This window comes from Archocentrus centrarchus, chromosome 17 (genome assembly GCF_007364275.1).
Source record: "Archocentrus centrarchus isolate MPI-CPG fArcCen1 chromosome 17, fArcCen1, whole genome shotgun sequence".
NCBI classification, from domain to species: Eukaryota; Metazoa; Chordata; class Actinopteri; order Cichliformes; family Cichlidae; genus Archocentrus; species Archocentrus centrarchus.
This window is the reverse complement of record NC_044362.1, coordinates 32,531,255-32,558,652: the sequence shown is the minus strand read 5'-3', so window position 1 is coordinate 32,558,652 and position 27,398 is coordinate 32,531,255. Positions and strand designations below refer to the sequence as shown.

Genomic DNA, 27,398 nt, shown 5'->3' with positions numbered 1-27,398 from the left:
GAATCACATTAATGTATATTTTGGAGCCTGGCTCCTGTCAGCTCACATCAGATGTGATGTTTCTGCAGCTTTCTTTCATTAATTAAAGGAACATGCAGATTTTGTAAGAATTATCACAAAATCACAAATGTGTTCCCAACTTTCTGTTGATGCTTAATCTGGCAGCACTTTATATTAAGGCGTGCATATTCACCATTAACGATTTGTTTGTTTTGCATATCAGTCACATATTATTAGCTTTTCATTTGTGATGCATTATTGCCTTTTTTGCAGAACGCTGTTCTACAACAAGCGGGCCATTAACGAAGCATTTCCCCTCAAGTATCTTATAATTGCTGTGTATTGTTAGCAAGTCAGGAAACTGCTGAACATGAATCACAGTCCTAATGTGTTACATGCTATGGGGTGTATAAGGTCAGGGTCGCGAGGGGTGGGGGTGTTCCAGCTGTGATGGAGGCAGGGTACACCCCGGACAGGCTGCCAATCTGTCGCAGGCCTCACAGAGAGACACACACACCAGCGTTCACACTCACACCCACGCCTACAGCCAACTGAGAATCAGCAGTTAACAGAAATGTAAAAAGAACTGCAACTGTGGAGCAGCGTTTTATATTCTTTACATTATTTCAGTCCATTTTAATCTAAAAACATCTGCTGAATGCAGCGCATGCAGAATCCTTCAGTGATTTCTTTCATTTCTGTGTCCAATCTCTTCATCTGCACTCATCTCTGTTTTACTATATGAGATTTTATCTGCGGCTAACCCTGGTAATATCTAATGTTCCTGCTGAAACTGCAGCGACCTTATGAAATACAGTTAAACAGCATATTTTAAGGGCCGTGTTCCTGTGATTCTGCAATGTTAAATGTGATATTTTTATCAAAAAGCAATGTGAACAAAAATTAACTGTGAAAAGAGTCTAAGACCATAGAGAGGAATTAGCCTCACAATATTCTCATTTTCATCTTCAGTCATGATGCTTTAACCCCCAAACAGGCAGACAGAACACACGGAGCATGTGACCAGCAGTCATCACGTCATCTCTGACCAAACGCCCTGCCGCCAACGTCACCGTGAACCCCGTATGGCACCTCATACAGCAGCACAAATAAATCACACCAAAATAAACTTTAGACACAAGTTTATGGTCATTTGATATGCAGTCATGCTTCCTTTAACAGGAAATTGAAACATCTGACTTCCTCATTCCTGACAGGCCGGAGGGCCGCAGTGACGGACGCTGGATCTAAAACAGGCCACACGCAGAGCCTGAAAGTCTCCCCGAGCTGTGAGGAAGCAGCCATTTCTGCTTTCACCGCAGCTCATGGACTCTTCATGGACACTTACTGCTCATACCTTCACACTGCTGTGAGCTCCTCTGTCAAACATAAAACAAGCGGCTGCTGTTCAAGAAATTCATTTCCCTCTTCCACAGAAGAAAATCTGGGAGCTGTCAGCTGCAGCAGCTGCTCCTGCGTTATAAATAGAAAACAACATTTCTGTTGTAATTATGACACAGTAGCATTAAACCGAGGGTTCGCAAAAACACTAATGAGGTCCACAGCAGTGGTGCAACAAATGCTACCTCGGTGCCATTTCGCCTTTTTAAAATTATTTATAGGCTTGAATAGAGAATTGGACAGGAAATGCAGGGGCAGGCAGGGAGAGGCATTTAAACAAGTGGGCTAAAATATGCACTGGTGACACTGCAGTTACATTTAGTCAACGTCAAACTCCTTTTGTGGTGATTTTTGAAGCTATAATTGGTGGTATTGCATTGTGTATGGTTGCAGATATTCTTTCTCTGCAGATGAAAGAAACCACAAATGAATGCTTCAATGGAAAAGATCAGCAGTGGTGAGGCTAGCAGCAGAAATAGTGATAGTCAGGGTGTGATCTCATCACGGCCCAGCAGGAAACACTCAATATAGCATCGAGTGGGAGTGATTAGGGTTAACTGGCTGGTGGGTGAAGGTGGATGTTTAAAATGCTGCGTGTACTGTAGCAGGTGTCAGCTTAGCTTTTACGTGAGCTGTGTGGCAGCAAAGTGGAAGCAGAACCTCGATGGCTTTGGTACACCACCGTGATCAAAACGGGGGGGGGGGGGGGGGGGGGGGGGGGGGGTACAGCAGAGGATGCAGGTGTAAAACATGTCCATGTACAGGAACCCAAACACATCACAAAATGATCTGTGATCAAATCGCTGCTTCTCAGATGCTTCTGAAGATGGAGCTGGCAGTGCGCCACACCGCTAAATTAGACTGAACGTGGCTGTTACACAGACCAGGAAATGCACAAACCAGCCACTTCATTAGGTACAGCAGCCTCATGCTGTGTTGAACCGCCTTCCTTCTTTGTGCCATAGATTCAACAAAGTGCTGGAAGCATTCCTCAGAGATTTTGGTCCATACTGACACAAAAGCTTCATGCAGTTGCCGCAGATTTGCTGGCTGCACATGCACGATGCAGCTCTATCTGATAACAGGTCAAAGCAACGTGGCCATTCTCCTCTGACCTCTGGCATCAACGAGGCTTTTTCACCAAGAGTCGCTCGCTGGCTAGATTCTCTTTTTCAGACCATTCTCTGGAAACCCCAGAGCTGCTTTACAGTAAAGTTCTTAAAGGCCGCCCCCCCCCTTAAATCACATGCTTACACCAGTTAAGATAAGCCCATAACCAACCAGTGTCATCCACTAGTTGTATGCATATTTCTGCTTTAAAGTTGGAAATGAACACTTTCTTTTAGAGCCAGCCTCAAGTGGACATTAGAGGAACTGCAGTTTTTTGGTACGTCCTCAGGTTGCTGTGAGGTTCAGCCTCAAATCCCACCACATTAATGCAATTAAATGCAAATGATATCATACACAATTAAATATATGTTTGTGGTTTCAGTTCAGTGCAGCTGCAGCACCTCATTAAATATACTTCCAACTTAGATTTGAACTTCCTTATAAACTGTAACCCAGCCTGCTGTGTTTAAACATGACACACTGCTGTAGTTATTTCCGCACATTATTTCTGCACATTTCACCAGTTTCTGTGAATTTCTGTTTAAAGTAGAAGTGACTCTAGTTTATTCGAATCTTTGCCCAGTGCGTGTTTTCACTCTCAGCTGTGTTCACATGTTTTTTTCTTTCTTTCTTTGCAGTCGCAGCAGTAGTGACTCAACCTGCAGCTGTACCCATTACACACCTTCTTCTGCACACACACACACAGATGTTCATGTGTGTGTCACACAGCAGCTGCAGCCTCCCATTGTTCTGCCTTATCTCCTGTTTTAAGTTAACCAGCCCGTTTCTCTATTACACGCAGCATGATGGCTTAATTAAGAGTGATGCCGCGTTGTGTGAAAGTGATGCTGTTGATCGTATGACTCACTGGCCAAACAATGCGATTTTTTTTTTCAATCTTGACATCTCAGCAGGGGGCATGCTACAAAGACCCCGTCCTCTAAGATCTTCAAGTTCACTAGGGCCCCCCGCCCCCCCGTTGCTCACTCTCACTGTCCAAACCTATTTTCTAGCGACACGCTTATATACCAAAAGTATGCGGACAGATATTTTTGAGCACTTGTGCTTCATCGTCCACTTACTTTTGCATTTTTACTCATCTTTGTGTGAGTCATTTATGCGATGTGTGTAACAGACAGAGACGGGGCGGGTGAGCTATCATTGCTATGTGTCTGCTCGCCTCTCTGTAACGTATTCACACTCACACACTGAAGAGCAGACAGCAGCAGTAACGGATGAGTCACCATCGTAACTTCTCATCAGGTTGTTGTTTGTCTCCGGCCGGCGAGATGAATGAACGGAGTCGGGCTGAATTTATGTCAGCCAATCAGCAGCCAGACAGAGAGGACACATTACTACAAGACCCCCATTACCACGGTGCTCTTACAACACGAGGAGGCCTCAGATGGAAACACAAAATAAAAGGACGAGTGTGCAGGATTTAGGGGGAGCTGCTAGCATAGATGGAATAAAGCATTCATAATGTTTTTATTAGTGGAATCACCTGTAACTACAAAGTAATGACCACTGAAGATGTCTGATAGAGGCTTGGAAAAACGGGGTAAAGGATGAGCATTCAGTCAGTTTGAATCTACAACTTTACTGCTAGAGGACACAAAATCCTTCATACTGGTCCTTTAAACACGGCTCACCAATTTTTAGGAAAATTATAGGAATCAATCTCATGTCTGAGATGTTTTCTGGGAATCCAGTTCAATTGTAAAACATTTTTTCCTCAAAGGTATGCTCACCTGTAACAGACAGGAGTCAATCCAGTGACTGGAAGTATCCACAGTCACATGGCCACACATAAGCCAATCAAAATGCTCCGTATGGTCACGTTTTTAGTGAATTCTTCTATTCAAATATCTTTAAATGTTTTATCTGCTTAAAATTGTTTTGTTACACTGCAGTTGCACCACTAGAAACACCGAAGAATAAGAAAGTAATCGGACCAAACATAAACTGTTATCAGGCTCACTGTATCAGACTGTACAGCTGCAGCGCACATCTGTATTAATGTGGTCAGTTTCTCGACAGCGAATGCCTTCACAATTCCGTACAATGCAAAAAACATTACTTCCACCTCTGGTTTAAGTGCAGCTCTCCTGTTCTGGTTTCAAACTTTAGCTTCCTGAGCACCGTGTTAGCATTAGCACTCTGCTGCTGGTCTGGGTTTTAGCGACCCGTCTGCTTTGGTTTGCTCCACACAAAAAAGTGACTGAGAGGGACCTAACTGACCCCCCTGACTGGGAGTCGGGCCTTTTATTTTGTACTCCTGGAATAATTCCCACCATTGCACAACTATAAGCATGGACAGGATTCCTTTGGACAAAAGCTTGTTTACACATTTTCTTTCTTTCTTTTTTTTAGGAAAAAGATCAGACCAGAAAGCGATTATCCATCCATCACACATTTTATTATTATTATTATCAGTCTGAATTTATAATGAGACTGGGTTTACTGTCATGCAGAAATAATTGCTGAACATGCAGATGAATAGTATTAAATACAGATATATTAATTATGGAATATCAAGCAGAACAAGTGAACACAGCACAGCACACTCAAATAATTTTTACATTCTAATCTCACACAGAGTTTCATAAATCCACTCTGATGACGTGGAAACAACTCGTCTCTGCACCATCTACAAGGACCTGGACACCCAGAGGTACTCCTAAAGTTCCACACAATCTAACCGGGGACACACACACACACACACACACACTGACTCCCTTTCAAAATGGAAATTGCCTCTGAATTTGTCAGTGATTTCCTATAAACTGGTGCTACAGTGATTTTAACCAGGGCTGAGATCATCATTAAGATGACTGTTTGAGGACTGTTTATTCAATACGTCTCCTTAACCATGCTGTGATGTTCCCTCTATCATAACTGCAATTCATCTAAAAACAATTTAAAAACAAAAGACAGAGATGTGAAACGGAGTAAACATGCCACAGCCTGGCAGGAAGTAACAAAATGAGAGTGTGGTCATGAAACAGAACGCAGCACAGCCAGAATTTCATCTGCATTATCTTGTTTTAAAAATCGTTAGAGGAGAAAAATGTAAATGAAATTCAAATGTGAATTCACCCCCCCCCCCCCCCCCCCCCCCCACTGCACACCTTTCCTTACTGTGTCAGGTAAAAGGTTGTTTTTCAGCAATAAGTCAATAGAAGAATTTCAGAAATGCAAAAACTCCCTGAATCTGCAGGATTACTGTATGTGGGCTTCAGTGCTGTAACACTGTAACCTGAGTGTTTCTCCTACAGTGGATGAACTGTGCAGGCGGCAGTCTGTCAGAAAATGGATGCAGTTCTCCACCAAAACCCTCTTTTAAGCATGTGATGCTGTTTTCTGCTGCTTGTCATTTCTGTTTGATTCTATAATGATAACAGGTGAGGCAATTATCATAACTAATCATCATTAAAGTATTCAATTAATCAGTTATTCCAGCATCGGTGCAGCACCGACGGTCCAATTACAGCACCACAAAACTGAGGCGCCATTCACACACAAGCCGCCGTCCACACAGACACACACACACACACACACACAATGCCCACCGTCACAGTACCGAGAAACGGAGAAAAAAAACAACCTACACACACACACGCACACAAAATCCCTACAAAATGTATCAATTTTAATTCTACAATCTATTCTTCACGGGAATAAACAATTAAACCAAGAACCGAAAGACAATTCTCCTCCTCCTCCTCTCCATCCTATTGATACGCAAGGTGGCATCTCTCCCATCCACACCCTACATCAACTGCGCATGCGTGCCGCGGCAAACAAAGGACCAGTCAATTAACCGACTGAGTACGGCTAATAAAGTTTGGCTCGCCGCAGAGATAAACATGTAAAATCGACGCTGCAGCAGAAACAAGGAGAGAAGTGAAAAGACGAACTCCATGTTTGTGCGGGAGAGAATTCAGCTTAAATCCTCCATCAACCCCCCCCCCCTCCTCATCCTCCTCATCACCATCCCACGGAGGCGCCCCAAACCCCCTCCCCTGTCTCCCTCCTTCCTCCTCCATCCTCCTCCTCTCTCTTCTCAGTGCAATAAAACGGGATTATGAGATCAATAATTCATCTGAATCAGGACACGGCCTTATGTGGTTAGAGTTTGTGTGATAGGAGTCACTGTGTGCGCGCGCGCGCGCGCGCGTGTGTTGCATTCAGGCAAACGGTGTCACACCTCCACACAGACAAAGAGGTGGGGCGAACAGAGGAGGGCTTCTTTTTTCTGGATGCTCCAACTGTTTACTGGCTGCAAATTATAAGGGGAGCGAGCATCCCCCCCCCCCCCCCCTTTTTTTTTTTTTTGCGGTGCCGAGCAGTCTGTGGAAATTATATAATCATAAACGATATCAAAGCAATCAATAAATAATAAAGAGCGCGCGAGTGGACCCCACACGGAGTCGCTCATTGTGCGCATTTTTTCCCCTCAATAAAAGTGAGAAAAACGAGAATCTGTGTGTGAGCGCGTGTTCCTCCAGACTGTACACACCCCTTTTTAAACTCGTGCACATTTTGTCGCCTGGAAAAAAAAAAGGACAGCAGAATACTGAATGTGACAGTTTCCCAGTCCATTTTATTAATTTTATTTTCTTCTTTTTTCATTAAATCTCCGCGTCCTTTGTCTCATTCCCTACTCTCAGTCCATGCAGCGTGCGCCGCGGCTCTCCAAATGGAGAGATGGAAAAAGACAAAAGAAATTTAAAAAAATCAAATAGCCACGAGCATCTAAGTGGCTCTTTGGGCCAGTAAAAGAGGAGAACGGAGCGACGGAGCGGCTCTTACCGTGGACACTGAAGTTCCGACGCTTTCTCTGCTCTCCTGGCAGTTTCAAGTAGCGGCTCTTGTATTTTTTGCGGCTTCTCCTGCGCGCCCAGCGGCTTGTGCCTGCTTACACGGTACGGCTCGGCGGCGATCCTCCGCCTGCGCGCACACGCATCCGTACGCACGTGCACGCGCGAGCACTGTGCACTCAGAGCAGAAGGATGAAGATGTACCTGTGACAATCTTTGAGTCAGTCTCATAAAGCGTTTTCATGCGGATGTGTCTTTACTTTGGTTTTCCGAAAGAATTTCAAAGCACTTAAAATGTCACTTTATGATAATTATCATCACTGCTGCGGCTGTTAGAATATATGTGTGTGATGAAGCAACATCTCCAAATAGAAATCTGCTTTTTTTGTGCCTTTCTGACTTAAATTCTTCATGAATTGAGGATTTTTATTTTTTTTTTGCAAACATTTACTCAGATATTGTTTGCGCACTGGCTAGGCACGTCAGTTTCCCGCTGCGCTTCTTTTAGCTGAAATACTTCATTCTTGCTCAAGCGTCTCGTCGCTCCGTTTTTCCTCTGTCGTTGCGTCAGCGCGCCCCCTGCCGTTCACTGCACTCACATGTTTCTCTCGGTTAGTTTTTTCGACGACTTGCTGGAAAGCCGGATGCACTTATTGATACGCAGACTGAAGAATTTACATTTTAGGAAAAAACTATCGACTGTCAAATGTGTTTATTATATTTTAGTGTGTTTGTGAATGAGTCAGAAATATTAGATCATAAAGTGTATTTGTATTTATTTATAAATGTCTCCGTGCAGTGGAAAGGCTGTGTGAATGTACGGTGAGCTGCATTACCCGGAGTTAGGCACTAGGTGGAGATGTTTGCAAAGAATTGATGCGTTTCCTTTGTTCTTATAAAAGCACCGTGTTAGTTTTAGCAGTGTAAAAATAAAAATATCCCTTCGAATAAAACAAAGGGGATATTTATTTCATAAAGTTATTAGTTTCTTTTTAGAGACTTGCTCTCCTTTTGCTCAGGAATCTCATACTCATCAGTGTTGACAGCGGGGCTGTTTGCAGGTAAACTTATTACTTTATACAAGTGTCTGGAAAGTTTTAGTATTTGACTGCTTGAATCATTTGAATTCAGGAATTTGACATGAACAGTTTGATTTAAATTCATCTATCATACTCACTTCCAGGTATTTTTTTATTCATGGACTCTACCAGAGCAGCTTTGTATGATTCACCATTCAAAATAACCCTTAATTATTATAATAATAATAATTATTGTTATTAGTGGTTAACACATTTGCCTTAGATGTAAAAGATACCAGGTTCAAGACTGGGATCAGACACAAGCCCAGCCTCAGTGTGGACCAGCATCAACCTGAAATCTGGACCAAACCACAGCTGTGGATCCATCCACTGTGGCAACCCCTTTGGAAATAAGGAAGCAGCTGAAATAAAATTCTCACTTATCTTATGTCAGGCCTTGCTGCTCATCCTGTCTGAAACAATCTGCAGCCCCTTTAATCTAACTTTCCTCTGATTGGCTGCTTCTCACAAACAGAGTTTGAGCAGTGGGTGCTCACAGCTGTAGCTGCTGGGCAGAGATGTCCATATTAAGGATATCACCTCTCACTGACATCATGCAGAGCCAAGAATAAAAAGAAAACAGCTTTTGGCTCATGTGGGTTACTTACATATAATTCTGACCTCACTTTCTGAGGTTGTTACCATGTTTAATGTGACCGTCCACTGCTGGAACAGTATAAATATGACAGAGGATAAAGAAAACCACCACACGTCTGCTTTAAGCACATTTTCGTATGCACAACTAAATTGCATGCGTTGTAGCTCCCTCTGCACTGTCACACTAAGACTCAGCAGTTTGTTATCAGCACCTCAGCTGCTCCGGAGGGATTCCCATGGTGAACACCAACAAAATGCAGCCTCCCCCCTCCCCTCCCCTCCCTCTGGCAGGAAGTATGTGGGGATTAAGGAGAGGTCAGTTTGTTCTGGAAGATGCCGTGTCCCGACTTACCCGGTTGTACCTGACCTCTGCACAGAGCTGCTGATAAATCCTGCGTGTTTGCAGATGATCCCGCTGCAGCACACTGCTTATGAACTACAAGTGACCCTTCACATCCCAAAGTTCTCCCTTTCTTTCCCAACATTTAATGCTGAACCTGAGAGCACTCAGCACATACCACCAACAGGAGGCCAGTTTTAGGGTGGTCTGCACCTTTTTGTGATGTTCTGAATCACCGCTGTAGAGACTCTTTCAGGGCCTTTTGTGAGGAATAAAACAGGATCTACTGCAGGGCACTTCTGAGCATCCCAGTCAACACTGATTAGATCAATTCAGAACAAGCTGCTCTTGTTAAAAATCAAACAGAAGCAGGACAAGAAGAGCAGACTCTCTCTGAAACACTGCCATCAGCAAAGTAAAATTCATCAAAGCAGTGCATCAACCATCTTCAGTCCTAGAAATCAAAGTCATGGCTGAAGCTGTGATGAAATCATCAAGTTACTTGTGAGACTTTTTGAATCCTGCAGCTCACTGGAAGGAGAACCTGAAGCCGCTGTAGGGGGACATCCCCGTGGATGTTTAGGCTGCCTCACGTCTGCTTCCAGTTCCTGCAGAAGAAATGACTCTCAGACTCCACAAAACACAAAATTTACCAAAGGTGAAAAAAGCCTCAGTGCTGCTGGTTGCATCTGACTTTGGATATTCAGACCTTTTATCTGAACATCTATCAGCTCATTGATACGTTTCCTGCACACGTAAAGAACCACAGTTCAGAATGATGCATGTGATGATATGAGGACCCATAAACAACAGTTTGACAGCATTTGGCTTCCCGTGCATGTTTTTTTCATTTGCAGCTGAATCATCCGGCTGAGTGCACCTCCGCACCTCATCGCGTGGGGCTGAGCAGCCCCTCACTGCTGTACAGTGAACTGGAAGATTTACTGAAGTAAAGATCTGACCTGAGATTATGAGGAGATCAGAGCGGAGTTCAAACGCAGCTTTGAAGCATTTGGTTCTGATGATGTGGTGAAGATGAGTCACCGCAGACGAAGCACAGTTAACAACATTGTTCAAGCATGAATTATTCTGCACAGCGTTTGTTAAATGCTATTCAGAACATGGTAGAAAAGTTTGCTTCTTCAAACCAAATAACAGTTAATGAATCATAAATCTGGCAGAACCAAAGAAGCATTTGGCTTTTTGTTATTTATGAGGAATCCAGCTGGACAGCCTCTGAGAAAAACTAATTAAAGCACTCTATGATTATACATTACACTCAAATGTGGACATTTAAGTAATTACTTAAAACATTTAGGGTTTGGACACATTAAAAGTGATCAAGTGAGTTTCTCCACAGTTAATGGCAGTTTTGAGTCCTGCAGCATTCCTGTCATCTGCAATGAAATCATAGGAGAAAATGAACTCGCCATCTTTGCTGAGGAAAAAGGGTTCGTTCTGCCACCAACAACACTTCCTGTATCAAAGCATCACGGCAGGGTCCTTACATTACAACATACAGCGCCTTGAGCCAACTGTTGTTGTGATTTGGTGCTATAATAAATAAAATTGAATTCTGTCTCTTTATAAGGGCTTAATAGGGCAAGAAAGCCTGCTCTGCTGGTAAGGAGGGAAGATTAGATTTAGTCTGTGGTGTAATCACAGCGAGTTGGAGACAAACTTGACTGCAAGAAACAATCAAAACCCTCCTTTCTTTTTCACGCTCGCGTCCTTCAGAAGACTCAGGATGTCTCGAAGGAGGCGCGTGTTATTAAAGGCTGTCGGGGAATCCTGATGAGGCTTGGTGGTTGTTGCTGGGGTGGGGGGTGATTAGGTTGTTACTTTGGCTATCATCCATCCATTCATCCATTTATTTTCTGGAGCCTAATCCAGCTGCCACAGTGCAAGAGGCAGGTAACACCCTGGACAGGCCACCAGCCACATCAGTCACTGTGCAAAGGTGAGAATGTAAATGTTAAATGGACTAGTTCTTATATAGCGCTTTTCTACTCAGTATGAGCACTCAAAGCGCTTATACAACCTGTTTTGCATTCACCCATGCACTCCCATTCATACAAGCACTTCCATTTTTATGAAGCTAAGTGCTTTTAATTACCTAACATTCACACGCATTCATACTCCGACAGAACGGTCGGAGAGCAACTTGGGGTTAAGTATCTTGCCCAAGGATACATTGGCATGTAGCCCAGAGTAGCAACTAGAGATCTTCTTATAGCACCTCCTGCCATCTGTGTGAAAGTTGTGAAGGTACCAGGCCAGATGAAAGTTAAAGACCCTCAGAAAAAGGTGCTGACTGAAGGTGAGTTCATCGTAGATGCCGCGCAAAGCTTTGCAACCTCTGGAAACCTCTGGAAACGTGTACATGTGTAATGTCACTGGGGGGGGGGGGGGGGGGGGGGGGTGGTGGAGTATGTCTTGTGCTGCTGTCAGTCTTTTAGCAAAGTTCCTTTCAGCCTCAGAAAAAACTTCTTTGTGGTTAAAAACTGTCACTCATTTACCCCCCCCCCCCCCCCCCCCCCCCCCCCCCCCCCCCCCCCCCCCCCCCCCCCCCCCCCCCCCCCCCCCCCCCCCCCCACACACAACACACACACACACACACGCTCTTTTCAGTATAAATGCAGTTTATACAACCTTAATTTAGGAAACCTCATATTAAAAAAAAACTTTTCCTCTTTTCAAAAAGCTTACAGAACTTGAACACAACATTTGAATGTATTGAGAAAAAAGTTCCAGTTTTTTTTATTCCTGTGCAGTTTTATTATTACAGAGACACAACAGGCCGCACAAACTCTGGAAACACTCAGAAATCCTCGAGAATCAAAACACACCAGTGGATTTGAAGGTGAACACTGGTACTTCTGCAGAAGTGTTTCAAACTTTCAAAAATCAATTTATAATGATTAAATAGAACAAGTTTGCATAAGTACGCTTCTCAACACGCAGGTACAAAAGTACAAATACATCAATAAAAGTGAGTAATCTTCAAAAACTTGTATATATTAAGTTAAATGCACATAATGAAGCATTTACAGTATTTATAGCTTTCGGGAACGGGTAAAATTACCTGGATTTTCCTGTTCCTCATCTCAGTCTTCCTCACAGCATGATCCCGGTTGGAGGAAGTCTGATTTGGCTTCACCACTGACAGTCTGGAAGAAAATAATTCCCAGTGCGGTTATCTTACATCTTTAGGAGAAGTCTCAAAGAGCCACAGGAAATGTTTGTCTTCCTCATCCTGTTTAGGGACATTTGGAAATTTCAAGATGCTGGCAGAGAATCACAGCCGGCTCTTACGGTGCTGCAGCTCTGGGAAACGAGGAGGTGATCAATCCCGGGAACGTCGCCTCTGCTGATCAGTTACAGATTTCAGACACTTTTCTAATATTTCAGCTGTCAGGATTCAACATTGTCTTCTAATTTGTCTCCAAATGTGTTTAATTCTACCCTCGATCCTAACCTTCCCCAAACTAATTTTTATAAATAAAACATCTCACAGACCTTTCCTCGACGATCCGTCGACTCTCCTAAACTAAATCAAACTTTCACATCTTTTATAATAGATTTTTTTCTTACCACATACATTACACGGTGAAATTTAAACCAAAGATAATTATGTGAACAGAGGCATCAGTGAGTTTTTAAAACAATAAATAAGAAAAAATATACAAGAATTACTATAATGTACATCTGCAGTTTTTGGCCCCTTGGCTGCAAATCATGAATACTTCAGTGATGGATATTTTCCTGTGTAGCCACTGGTTTCCATTCATGTCTGACTGAGGTTTGATTTTTGTAATCAATCCCAGAAAAAAGCAGGGTTGAAAAATGAAGCCAACACAGTCGGACCAAACACTGCAGTTCCAGGTTCCAGTCGACCTCCGTACCATGTTAAAATACATATATATATATATATATATATGTGTGTGTGTGTGTGTGTGTATCCCACCCAGATGAGCAGTTGTAGCCCGCCTCTGGCCCTGTGACAGCTGGGAGAGTCTCCAGCCCAACTGCAACCTTCAATTAGATAAGCAGAAGAAGAAGATGGACGTATAACCCACTCATGTCACCATATAAAGGTTCACAGTTCTGGAGTTTGCTGTCTGCTGTTTGCTCACCTCTGCTAAATAAAGTCAGTGAGCAGGACCTCTCAACCATATTTGTGACTTTGGTGCTTTTTGGAGCTTTTTTAATGAAATCATCAGAAAAATAAGATAGCCTGTGGAGTATTTAATCATCCAGCTGTACTCTGTTTTTGGTGAATTTATATTTTAGTATTTTATATATTACCTATCACTAATTACCAATAGCAGGTATTTGTGTGATGCACACAGACGGTCTGCAGATAGCTGGTGGTGTTTCTCTTTTATGCACAGTTAATATGGATTTTGTTGCAGTGCTGCAGTCTCTGGATGTCTGAGAAAGTCCAACAAATGCATTTGAATTTCTGAAACAGGTAAGTGTGTGTTTGTGAACAGGCTGACTCATGCAGAGGTTACCCAATCACCGAGTGCTTCAGCAGCTCCTCGTCACTCAAGGCGAGGATCAGTCTTTCACTCGTGATCAGCACCCACGTGTCAGATCTCAAGAATCCTGACACAAAAGGTCAAATCCAGAATCTGAGGCGAGTTCAGGTTGGTCTGAGTCTGCAGACGAGCACTGAGCTCATTAAGTTCTCTTTGACTCTGACTGTGAAATCCTCAGGGGGCTTCAAGACCATCGCTACAGGGAGCGAGTGTTACTTAACCTCTGTCAGCGGCCGCAGATTAGAGGTCAAGGGTTGCTGAGACCGCATTGTCCAGACAGGTGATCAGCACCAACATCTCTGAGACAAATAAGAGGCAGAAGTGAGAGAATGCAGAGCGTGCAGCTCGAGAGGCGCATTAACAAGAAGCACGAGAGGAAAAACAAATCACTGCTTCATATTAACACAGAGAAAATCACCTGATTAAACAGCAGCAGCTGCCCTGCTCACTGGACTCAGTCAGACAGGAAATACTCACAGCAGCTTTTTTATATTTCTCAGTGAGTGATGATTTGATGAAATGAGAGAGTAATAGAGTAATAAATTTATTCCGATGCACACAGGATAGAATTGGGAGTTAGGATACTTGTCATCATTAATGACAGCTTAGACCTAAGAGGGTTAAACCTGTTTTGGTCTGTTAGTTGGAACTACTAGTTTTTTTAATTGACAAAATTCAATTAGCATAATTTCACTGAGTATATTTCATTATGATGCATGTCCTAATTAGAGTTTAAAAATGCAGCAAATAAAATGCTGTTAAAATGAAAGACTCTACACTTTAAGACCTCTATCTGAGCTCCAGATCAGCACCTACTGGTCGGTCCGCTCTGCACCCTTAACGGGTTTGGAAGCAAAGTCTTTCCTTCTTTATTCAGCAGTGGTTTGGATGGATTATGAAGTGATGCAAAAGCCTCAAAAATCCAACAAGACAGAATTGTTCATTCACTCAGATCCTCTGGAACCTGCAGCCTCCACACTGATGGTCAGTACAGCTGTTTATTAATCCACCCACACCCACACCTACACCACAGTTGAATCTGACACAATATAGGAGCAGATGTGTTAACAGCATTCTACTCTTTTCAGCTAGTATCTAAAAGGCAGTGTCCTAATGGTCCAGCATTGGCCCAAATTCATCACTGCTGGCATTTTGAAACACAGCCTCATTTGTTCCAAAGCTTACACTGGCTGGATCTGTAGTAACTCTGAGCCCAGATCAGTGTGTGAGTCAGAACCCTTAAAATTTCCCAAATCTGGCAGCTTTGCATGACCTCTGGTGCAAGAACCCACTCTCAGCTGTAGATATGCCAACATGTTTGGCTACCTTAACAGCCTTTTTTTGGAACTCATGCGGGATTAGGTAGCTACTGCATTCCAGCTTCACCTTATTCGACTTTCCGAGGATGAGATGTCAATGATAAATTTCCTCCTTCTTATAAACCTTATTATTTCTTCTTCTTCTTTTTTTCCCGTGGCCTCCTCACATTTTATTTCCACTCTTAAATGAGCTGCTGACAGTCACAGGATTGTACACCACATGCATCATTGTGGTTTTGGTATTGCACAAGTTTAAAACAAGCTCACAGCAATACAAAGACTCCACAGAGAAAACATTTCAGAAGCACCTTAGAAGCTGCCTGCATCTCACGAGGTTCTGATTAGAAGGATTCAGAAGCAGTTAAACTCTCTTCATGTAGCCTGCAAAAAAAAAAAAAACTACATCAGTGGTTTGCAAACATTTTGTGCCTGAAACTCAGCCAAACGCCTCTGAAATGTTCTTTTCATTGTACTGACGAAGGCACTTTTGAAAGCACAAAATGAAACACAGGTGTGTTTCAAAATGAAACACACCTGATTTTTACAGTAGCATTGACTTTACCAGCATCTCTTATCTGACACTTTTACCATCCATCCATCCATCCATTTTCTTCCACCTATTTGGGGCTGGGTTGCAGGGGCAGCAGTCTAAGCAGAGAAACCCAGACCTCCCTCTCCCCAACCACCTCCTCCAGCTCATCCGGAGGGACCCCAAGGTGTTCCCAGGCCAGCTGAGAGATATAATCTCTCCAGCGTGTCCTGGCTCTGCCCTGGGGCCTCCTCCCTGTATGCCTGGAACACCTCACCCAAGAGGCACTCAGAAGGCATCCTAGTCAGATGGCCGAACCTCCTCAACTGGCTCCTTTCCATGTGGAGGAGCAGCAGCTCTACTTTGAGCCCCTCCTGAATGGCTGCACTCCTCACCCTCTCTCTAAGGGAGAGGCCAGCCACCCTTCAGTATGGGTGCAGCTCGCTGAGGAAGCCAGTATGTGTTTGCTGATAGGTTAGAACTCCACTAACTGGTGCATTTATGGTCACTTCAGTCTCCAAAAAGCAGCGTGTTAGCAGCCAGAATGCTAATGTCCAAAATTCAGAGCCCAGAAACCAGTGGGTGATGTCCATCTTCTCTTACAGTTTATTGTTTATGATGTGCATCTGCAATGATCAGTGCCTGCAGGTACTGACATAATAAATTAAAAATTAATAAATAATGATACAGTTGGCACAAAAACTCAAAGCACGGCTGGACTTTCATTAAGCCACACCTTTTAAAAAAAAAATAAAAATGTAACATAAATATATAAATTAATACATCTGTAAAGTATAAATGTCTTCAGAGTTGTCTGATGTGAACTGTTGAGTCTTTGTAGACCAAGTTGCCTGAGTCCAAACTGAAGGTGGATCTGTGAGTCGGGTTTTCTGCTCTCCTGTCAGTCAGCAGCAGCAGTGGGCACCAAATTTGGAATGTGGGGCCTCGGACCCGAATCTGCAGGGGTCAAGGGTCATTTGGTGTGCTTTTAGTCGAAGGGAAAAAACCAAACACACACACATAAAGACAGATGTGAGGGTTGTGTTGTTAACCTATATCTGGAATGTTAATGTTTAACCATCTAGCTCATTACATGTTTACACAGCCTGCTGCTCCACACCAGCTCACAGAGGACAAAAAGGCTCCACAACCAGTTTGTTGGAAGTGTGACTATTTTCTTCTTTTGTGTGTTTGTCATTGCTGCTCTGTAAATGTTTTTGTGTAATATAAACCTTCCTCTGTATCTTTTGCACTTCCAGTGAACTTCCTGGTTTGGAAACTGTGAATTGTTTTGTATGTTTAAATATTTCACTCAGTGACAAATGATTCTCCTGGCTCGGTGTGATTATTATTATACGCTGTAGAACCAATAGTATATACATATTCATTTTTTGTCACTCACGCCGATCGTTTGCTCATGCAAACTGCTCGTGACTCCGATGTAGAAGGACAAAAGAAGTGCAAAACGTTACTTGATGTAACTCTAGTTCTCTGAACATGTGTTTAGCCGTCCAATGGCTTAAGCATCGTTGGTCCTACGTGGAACCTACAGACAGCTTTGAGGACCACTGTCTACATGTTGCAGCTGTTCACTGTCACCAGTGGTCAGTGTCACAAACAGCTTTTGCTTGTGCTGTTGTTGGTCCTGGAGCACAGAGCTGAAGTGCAGCAGAGTGTTAAAAACAGTGAAAACTGTTGATTGCAGCCACTGTCTGAGCTTCTCCTGCTCCTTTATTGATCTTTGAGGTTCCTCTGCACTCCTCTCTGATGACTTTTCTTGTCTACAGGCTGTTGGTCTTTTGGAGAACTGCATCTAAGCACATCTGCATACACAAAGAGACACAAACACAGTACTGTGAATGCTGCATAACAGGCCGCACCACTGGTTATGTTGTGTGGCCTGGCCTTAGTCTGTTCTGACCATGGCCACGCCTCTGGCCACTCATTGTCTATCACATCAGTAAAATTAATTGCATACACCAGCGACTCTTCAGCTGTGGAGGGGAGCCTTCTTGTGGGGCACAGAGCACCTGCAGGATGGGTATAGGACCAGCAGAAAAATCCAGTTACTAAGTTGAAGGAAGATGATGAAAATAAAAGTTTGCTGATGTCATAAACCTGCTTTTAAACCTTTCTGTTGTTAATGACTGATAAAAATTATGGCATGTTAGCCACAAATTTAGCTATAACCTTTTTTGGCTTCTGAATTCAATTCAATTCAGTTCAATTTTATTTATATAGCACCAAATCACAACAAACAGTCGCCTCAAGGTGCTTTGTATTGTGGGTAAAGACCCTACAATAATACAGAGAAAAGCCAACAGTCTACCCCCTATGAGGAGCACTTGGTGACAGTGGGAAGGAAAAACTCCCTTTAACAGGAAGAAACCTCCATCAGAACCAGGCTCAGGGAGGGGGGGTCATCTGCTGAGGAGGGGGGGGGGGGGGGGGGGGGGGAGACAGAGATTAATAATAATTAATGATTAAATACAGAGTGAAGTATAAAAGTGTAAAAAGAGGTGAATGAAAAGAAACAGTGCATTATGGGAACCCCCCCCCCCTCCCAGCCTAGGCCTATAGCAGCATAACTAAGGGAGGTTCAGGGTCACCTGATCCAGCCCTAACTATAAGCTTGATCATAAAGCAAAGTTTGAAGCCTAATCTTAAAAACAGAGAGGGTGTCTGTCTCCTGAATCCAAGCTGGGAGCTGGTTCCACAGAAGAACCTGTAGTTCAAAGCAACATCTTCAATTAAGTCAAGAAATCATCAAAAAGTGCAGTTCTTCAAACGGCCACCTGACGCTGCCCCAAAACTGAAGATTATTTTTGACCGTGTCCATCTTTTGATACAGTCTATGTAGCTCACACTGTATGTTCAAATTTAGATTTTATCCGATTTTTTAAAGTCTGGCTCAAAAACTCAGACCCAGAGTTCCTTCTTGATTTAAACAGGTTTCAGCTCCCTTCAGTGTTGATGCAGTTGCTCAACTGTTTAAGAGTTAAAGCCTAACTTTAACGGGACCAGCTCCTCTGTGCTCCTGCGGTTTTTACCTCTCCGGTCCCTGAGCTCCGGACTCTCCGTGCTGACAGCAGGAGGAGTCAGAGAGACAGCGGGGCCGCAGCTCCAGGAGGAGGAGGAGGAGGAGGAGGAGGTGGAGGGAGGTGCTTGGTGGGGGGGGTGGAGCTTCAGTATTATTGTCCACCGGTCTGAGTGACTGGCTGGCCGAGTGAGCGTCTCTAAAGTTTGACCGGTGTGTCGTTTAGTCGCATAACCTGCACCCTCTCACTGCCGATCAAACAAACCGACCACCGAACTTCACGGAGCAAAAAGTGACCCCGGACACGCAGCGGGGACGCGCGGAGGACACGGAGAGGGCTCCGGGAGGAGAAGCCCCCAAAGTTTTGTGTTAAAGGACTCTGTGCTGGATGAGTAACCCAGGAAACAAAAGAGTACATTTACTACTGTAGCGCCACACTGACTGACTGACTCTGTGAGTGTCCTCCGTCCTGCACACTCTCAGGAGGAAGATGATGCACTGAAACTTTTGGATCTGCTGCCTTCGTCTTTCTGGGTTTTTGTTGGGAATCCCACTAACAACACATGAGTGGGATTGACCGGACGCGCGGGTTCCATACAGTAAATCCCCGGGGATTAAAATAACGAGGGCAATGGATAATTTCTTCACGGAGGTAAGAAGACGCCGCTTCATTCGTGCAGCATGAAGCGCCTCTTCCATATGCTGCACTGTGAACGCTTTGATTCTAGTCCTGCAAACTTTAGGAAGCATAAAACAAGGAAACATCTCCAAAGATGTGCAGCTCACGCTCAGCAGTTAGCCCCTAAATCTCTTTGGGAAGATGCAAATACTATAAGGTGCAATAAAGTGAGCGTAAACTTATCATTGAGTGCAGAAGTAATGGTAACATAGGCTACTTTAATATGGAGATCGTGCACCGTGAAGTCGAGATAAACTCCGTGGAGTTCCTACTCATGTCATAAAGAGGCCATAAAATACTTTTAAACTCATCAAACACACTTATACACTCAATATCAAAGGTGCATCACTGACACATGGTCAGAGTGGGTGGGGTGGGGGGGCCGGACTGGTCCCGGTGGTCCTTTGGTATTTCCGCACCGCTTTTCTGGTTTCCTCCAACAGAAATTGTCTTGTAAAGCTATCGATAGAAGTCTAAACCTGTGGGGGGGCTGCAGACAGCCACTGGTTGAATGGATGGAGGATGTTTGCAGGCTGGTATCAGAGTACCAGGACTCATGTCTGAAAAGCTGCTTGAGTGTAATCACCACTGAGGTTTGACCACGCTGAAGCATTTATTTCCAGTTTATGTTGAGTTTTTACTCTTTATTCAAGAAAAACCATTTTCAAACAAAAATATCAGTTTTCATCAAACCATGAGCTTAAACAAATATCTGGTTAATTAAAAAGTTAATTGATGAAGTATTCCAGGTAGTATTTTAGGTAAAAAATAATGAACTTGTTACAGCCTCTCACTTATTTGGACCGTCTCCCTGTCTTTGCCTCACGCTCTTTGGGAGTAATCATCAGCTGGTGAGCCTTTCTTGCAATAATTCAATAAATAACAAATAAAATATTTGTGGATCTAACTGATGGGTGGGCTCTGTAACCTGGTAACTGGGCTCAGGTGTGTTTATCAGGGTGTGTGAGTCTGTGGGTGTGTAACAACCTGAGATGTGACTCACGGCTGTTCATTGTGATATGATTGCAACATCAGTGCTCACTCAGGCCTTGCTGTGATGACGTTGGGCAGGTAACAGTGGTATCACCTGAGTCATGCCTGAATATTTTCTCTTTTCCTTTTGGAAGCCTTCAGGAAAGCTGTCGTCGCTGCGGCCGCTTTCACTGACTCACTTCAGACATTTAAAACCGGTTTCTCTTCAGGCAGCGGCCTTAAAGGCAGTTATAAAACTCTGCTTCCTTGTTCAAAGATCATCTGCTTTCCCATTGGTGCTTGTGAATTTTCAAAATCCAGCCTTGGCAGTATGAAAGGTCAAAGGTCAGGGGACTCACTGAGCTCATAGGTGCACGTGCGAGGCTGAGTAAAGCAAACGCTGTGACGCTGTGCCGGTCACATGACGAGTGTGCGGTACTGCATCTAGCGTGCAGCTCTGTGTGGAAGTCTGAGAGGGAATCATTCCGGGTGCCAGAAGCAGGCAGGCGCGCTCAGTGGTCTCAAATATCGGCCGGCCTGCCTGCCTGTGTATCTGCCAGCTAATCGCAGCTGAAACAAAGAGGCCAGTCTTTATGGAAAAGGGCATTTGTGAAGGAAGTGAAGCAGCTTCAGCCGTCGCGTACGGAGGCCGACAGTTTGAGGAGACAGGAATGTGAACTGGGAAGGAAACTGGAGTGTTTACGCTGAGTTTACATGAGAGACCCGCAGTCAAAGGATGGATACCCAAAGACACACTGTTAATAAAGGGCATCAAACCTTCAACCGTTTTTCTGTGAAAGGAAGCCCGGTTAACTTCTTTAGTAAATTCACAGTGTTAAAGGATCTAAATGGCAAAAACTCCCAAAGCATCATGGGAAGTTAATGCTTTTTTTTCTAGTATTATCTCAGGATGTCAGGTTTAATCCTGACTCGGAGGATTCTGTAATATTTACCATATTCTTAGGCAATAGAATAGAATGCCTTTATTGTCATTATACAGGATGTACAATGAGATTGGAGGGCCACTCCTGTTCAGTGCCATGTAACAGAAAATCAAACTCTCTAAAATAAAAATATTATAATCTAGTATGATCAATATAATCAAGAGATATACAGAAATAAACAATGTGTAAAATATACAAAAAATAGAATGTATAAAAATATATACATACATGAGTAATATATACATAATGAGTCTAGATTATTTTTCCAATATTCCATAATTATCTGCTTTAATCCTGAGTGTAATTCTCAGTTATTCCTCTGAAGTCATAAGAAAGCCCATCAAGTTTGAAATGTTTTGGTTTAATTTTGGAATTTTCACAGTTTTAAGTCTAAAATTGTAATTTTATAATATTTTGAGTGAATATTTTAAATTTACTCCAGTTTAAATGAGATGTTTTTGTTTTTAATCAAAGGTTTTTACATTTATATAACTTCATCTACATTTTCTTAATATTGAATCTTCACTGTCAGATTCCTGTTTGTGTTTTACTCACTTTAGATTAATTCACAGTTACGCTGCAGTAGCGAACAGGACCGTCCACTTAAACTTGCCGGGTGTCCTGAGGAGGACGGAGACTTTTCAAAGCGTTCAAACAGTGTGGCTGACGGGCTGAAGTGAGAGTATTAAATGTAAAAGGCTTTGGTGTGTCATTTTCAGCTCTGATGTCTGTCGTCTTTAAGCTGATTGTGGTTCAAAGTGTTTGAGGAGCAGCGGGAAGAAGAGAAACCTTTCTGTTAACATCTGTTAGTATAATTTATGGTTTATCCATCAAGTTCTGGACATTTATCATCCTCAGAAAAGCTCATCCAGCTTCTTAAATGAAATGTTTTGCCTCTGAGCTACAGGAGAGCGCGTTGTCCTGAGCATCAGAGACTCGAGCGCGTCGACAGTGACACATCCTTCAGCATCTCTAATTACTGCGCTGCAGCCAAAACAGTCTCAGTCCAGCTGCTATAAATAGAGCCTAACCACAAATCCAGACTGCACATTTTCATCGCTTGGTCATTTTCTTGAAACAGGAATCGGTTTTCCAGTCCAGCAGCAATCAGTGATTTTTATATCGCGGGCAGGTTTGAGTTTCATGGGGAGAAAAGCTGCTAAACATAGAAAACACGGAAACTTATGTGGACAGGTCAGCAGAGTGTGAGGTTTAATGTCACTAATATATTCCTTGGATTCAGCAGAGCAATCTGGTGCTTATCTTTTTAATGTTTAAACAGTTTTTGGTTGGATGAGGTCTCTCATCTCCAAATATGAGAAACTTTGATGGTGTTTTGAGTAGAAAAATATCTGAAGAGGCGTTTTTGAAACTCTGCTCTGCAGCTGCTGCAGGCAGGACGAGGCAGAGTTCATTCAGGTTTCACTGACCTACACCCCCGAGGCAGAAAATAACCCTGATAGGTGGGTGTCGGTGATAGGCTAATATCCAGTTTTGCTGTATCCAATAAACAGCCAGCAGAGGATCACTTTCTTTTCTGAGGACCTGCAGTGTGTGTTTGGGTGTGTGTTGACACAGTGCAGTTACTGAGTTCAGACGGTTAGAAGGTTTGTTTTTATTTGAACTGTGGGCGTGGAGCGAGCTGAGCCTCACCTGTGCACCAATCAGACGGCGGCTGTGCCTCAGACGTGTGTTTGCAGTGATCGCAGCGTAAACGAATATCAGTCAGCCTCCTGAAGGCAGTAATGATAGAAAGGTGGAACCTTTAGCTGAGTTTGACATGCAGAGTAAGAACTGCTGTGTGGATTCAGATTAAAAACGCATTACAACAACTCATAAAATCATATTTCTCCTGTGTTTATAGATACAGTCATGCCTTCATGAGGCCCCTTGGCTGCCTTTGGCTTAAAGGACAGAAACAGTGCAGACGCGTGCATCATCACTCGCTGCTGCCAAGTGTATATGAACATTTGCATTTTGACTTTGAACTTTATCATTTTGTCCATATGGTGTAAATTTTGAATATAAATGGCCAGCATCAACATGTGTATTCAAGTTTAGGGTTTCCAGCAGAAAGGCTGCCACATGCTTCATATACATGACGCCTGTCCTGTGCGTCATTGTGGTTCAGAAGCATGTGGTCATGAAGAAATTGCACAAAGTCATAATGTGGATGCTGTAATGTTCTAAAATACAGCTTCCTGTCTCCGTGTATCTGTTTTTCTTACCTACTTCTTGGAATTTCTTTTACCACTTATGGGAACCAAATATGGGAACTTCACTGACCTTTATTTTCTCCATGAAAATGAAAGATTTTGCAGACGGTCCTGTCACGGCCTCCAACAACACCAATGTTGAACCTGAAAGTATTTCTGTGAGTGCCTGACACAGGATTAACCCTGTTCACATACAGTGATGAATGATTCAGTGACTGTAAATGAATTAGTGAATATAAGTGCTGAACCGCTCTGTAATAATGGCTAAAAATGAACATTAGGCTACTCGGATCCATTAGCCAGCGTAATGGTTGTAGCTTCTGTTTATAGAAATAAGCATATTTAAAACATCCCCCAGTGCTCAGGTGAGCAGCAGGTATTGTAGTTTGGAGGAAATCCTGGTTGGGTTTTCCAGATGAGCCGCTTTAAAATGCTGTAAACTCCACAGTTTCACTTCACCCTGTACTAACATGATTTTTATTTTTTTTTTTTCAAACCCGTCTCAGTGGGTCAGAAATTCCTGTGTTCATATGCTGATGGGAATATATAAACATCCATGTTGGCAGCGCTCCGTTCCATTTAAACGCCATGTTGTTGGAATTCTGGAAGACGAATGAGCCATTAGGGGTGGCTGCATCTTTGGCAGCCTGAGCTCAGAGTTGGAGACGAAGTTTAAACTCTGCTGAAAGATTTTACTTCAGCATTGTAGTAAAATCACATGGACGGACTTCCAAAATCAACCTGTGAGAATCGGGTCCCTGCGCTCGTTAACCCGGTTTTCTAGAGTCCAAACGAGCTCTGAAAGGCTTTTCATTCTTTGAGCCACTTTTATTTCTTCTCCTCCCTCCGGCTCAGCCGCCTGCATTTCCCATTAAAACCATTAAAAGTAACAGCGCAATCATAGATGTTAATAGGCTCACCACAACAAGCAAAGGCCCTGCCCATTTTATACTGCTGCATTTTAATGATGATTTCAACCAGAAGGGTCAAACTGCTCCCCCCCGTTTCTCCTTCGCTTATTAAAGCTGAAACGTGACACCTGTGGAGCCGTCAGAAGGAACTGGAAGGAATTTAAACGGCGGGCAGATTTGTCATTTTCACCCCCACCCCCACCCAGTCCATGTTGTCCGTGTCAGACAACTGCTGTACGCACAGCTGAATTCCTGCTCAGCCTGCAGGAGTTTCATTTGGTCATCTTAACAAGTGACCAATCAGAGTTTGAGGAATTCAAAACACACATAGTGACACACCCCCACGGTCACTCCCAGCAGGGTTCATCACCAGACTCGTGTGGACACCCAAACAGTGGAACTGAGCTTGAAGTCTAATTGTTGGTCCTGGAAAACAAACTGTTGCAGTAAAAGTGAAGAACATCTATGTTTAATATGTTACGGCGCTAAAATTTCCCTTCATTCGAACTGCAAAGCCAAGATTTAAGCAGACAAACGTGAATCTGTGTATTTCTGGTGTAAATGTGTGTGTTTGGAGCTGAAGCCGAACTTTCAGTGTGGTGGTCTCGCTTCCTCGTCTGCAGCCTTCTAATTATGTGTGGAACAAAAAATATTCTTTTCCACAGTTACATATACAGTAAGGAGGGCTGGTATTCTATTTCCTACGTCATTTTATTAAAAAAGGAGTCGAGCTTTACTTCTGGCTCACTGAGTCCTTTTTACCCTTGTGCTAAAATAACACCTTCTCGAGCCGGGAAACACTCTGGATACGAGCCAGAGGCGCCTGATCCTAAACTGGTTTCACTGGTCTCGACTGACTGCGTGTAGGGCAGAGGGGCAGCAGCGACTGTGGGAAATCAGGCTCATACCCGGGCCCAGACAGGAAACCTGTTTATTTTTATTCCCTCCACCGACCGCGGCACTGAGTGCGTTCCAAAACTTTCATTTAAGCTGATCATTTTAATGAGCGGCTCAGCAGGCTGGTGGAGAAACAAAAAGCTCTACAATGGGCACTTTGGAACCGCAGGAACGTTTCTCATTGTGCTCATAACTCTTGGAGAAAGGCTTAGGGTTTTTTTGTGTGTGTGTGTTGCCACAGTGCAGGAACCAGGAACAGTCAAAGCTCTTAAAGCCCTGATTTGGGGGTTCTTTCCAAGGTCAGTTCTCTTCAGCACCAGGGGAACCTTTCAGTGAAACGCTAAGGGATTGATCTAGATAACTGGGATATTTAAGCATCAGAAACAGCTGCTTATGAAAATGGAAGAAGGCATGGACCGACAGTGATGATGGCCTTTTCATGAGTTATCTTGGAGGTGATGCAGAGCCATGAACACTCAAATAAAACTATGCTCACAAGCTGAAAGCACCAACATAGCTGACTGAGTCTTTCCGTGTGATCAGATTAGCGATTCACCTTCTGAGGGATTGGTTCTGCTCCGGCCTTTTTCCCTCATATTTGCATCTTGTCTCAGTTTGTAGGTTAATGTCTGATCTAGTGTGTGTAGGCCTGTGTTCCTGTAATCAGGAGAACCTCACTAAGGTTAGCCTTTACATGGTTCAGAGGAGGACGAGGTAACGGCTGATCTCGCACATATGTTCCGACTGCAAACGCATCAGATGGAGGATCAGGATTCGAGGATTAGCGCTAAGGTTGTCTTTGTTTGTCTTTTCATTTCATAAAGTCTTTAATCTCTTTGAACCTATGTGAGAACACTCAGCTTTAGCTGTTAGTGTTATTCTCTTTAATAAAATGCACGCATACTGTATTTTTCAGACTATAAGTCGCACCAGCCAAAAAATGCATAATAAAGAAGAAAAAAATATATATAAGTTGCACTGGACTATAAGTCGCATTTTTGGGGGGAAATTTATTTGATAAAATCCAAGCCCAAGAACAGACATTTCATCTTAAAAGGCAATTTAGAATAATAATGGATTAAAGAACAGGCCGGACAGGGTTACGCCTACGGTATGCTAACGTAACACATTCAGCTACATGATGCATAGACTACGAACTGAGATGTTAACGTAACATTAACAGTTATTCAGATAACCACAGCATAAAGAACATACTAACAAGTTCACCAAACCATCAATCCATTGAATTCTTCATCCTGGGTGTCACTTCTAAACCACTCTGCACACTCCTTACGTAGACGAAGCGCCTCTTCTTCCTCTTCTGTGTCGCTTTCGTCAGACTTGTCGTCAGTTGCAGTTCAAATTATTCCGGCCTTTCTGAATCCCGACAGGATGGTTTCGGTTGTCGCTGAAGCCCACGCTTTGTTGATCCATCCGATGACTTCCAGGAAAGTTGGGTGGCGCATTCTCCTGGTTGCCGTGAAGCTGTGCTGTCCATCCATCATCCACTGCGCCCACAGGTTACGCAAGACTGCCTTAAAGCTCCGGTTCACGGACATGTCAAGTGTCTGAGTATTTTGGTTAATGTGTTAATAATTTCAAATATAAGTCGCTCCAGAGTATAGGTCACACCCCCGGCCAAACTATGAAAAAAAGTGCGACTCATAGTCCGGAAAATACGGTAGCTTGAATGGTGAAATGAAAAGTGTTGTTTTAACAGAAAAATGGAATTGGGCTCCTGGTTGTGGCTCCGTGGTGAACACGTTTGCCTAACACGTGGAAGATTCCCGATTTGAGGCTCGGAGGAGATATAAATCCCGGGGAGCTTTGCATTAGGAAGGACATCTGGCTAAAAATATGTTAAGTATGTGTTGAAAAACTTAATTTGTGCTCTGTTTCTTCACCTCCCTCTCCCTTTGTTCTTCCCTCTTCTTTCCTCTTCTGACTTTCTATGAACTCTTGATTTCCTGCCGGGTAGTTCTACACATTCCTCTGGATCC

At 43.4% G+C, this 27,398-nt stretch overlaps 2 protein-coding genes across 2 annotated transcripts in view; one reads left to right on the top strand and one right to left on the bottom strand.

Moving 5' to 3' along the window:
- Positions 1-7,457, bottom strand: part of basp1 (brain abundant, membrane attached signal protein 1) — a 45,740-nt gene extending 38,283 nt beyond the window's left edge. Inside the window, exon 1 of the mRNA XM_030752005.1 lies at positions 7,327-7,457. The gene's annotated coding sequence lies outside the window, so the exon portion shown is untranslated. The remainder of the gene's footprint in view (positions 1-7,326) is intronic.
- An 11,513-nt stretch (positions 7,458-18,970) lies between these two features.
- Positions 18,971-27,398, top strand: part of myo10 (myosin X) — a 125,716-nt gene continuing 117,288 nt past the window's right edge. Inside the window, exon 1 of the mRNA XM_030751891.1 lies at positions 18,971-19,431. Coding sequence (XP_030607751.1) covers positions 19,411-19,431 — 21 coding nt within the window. The 5' untranslated portion in view covers positions 18,971-19,410. The remainder of the gene's footprint in view (positions 19,432-27,398) is intronic.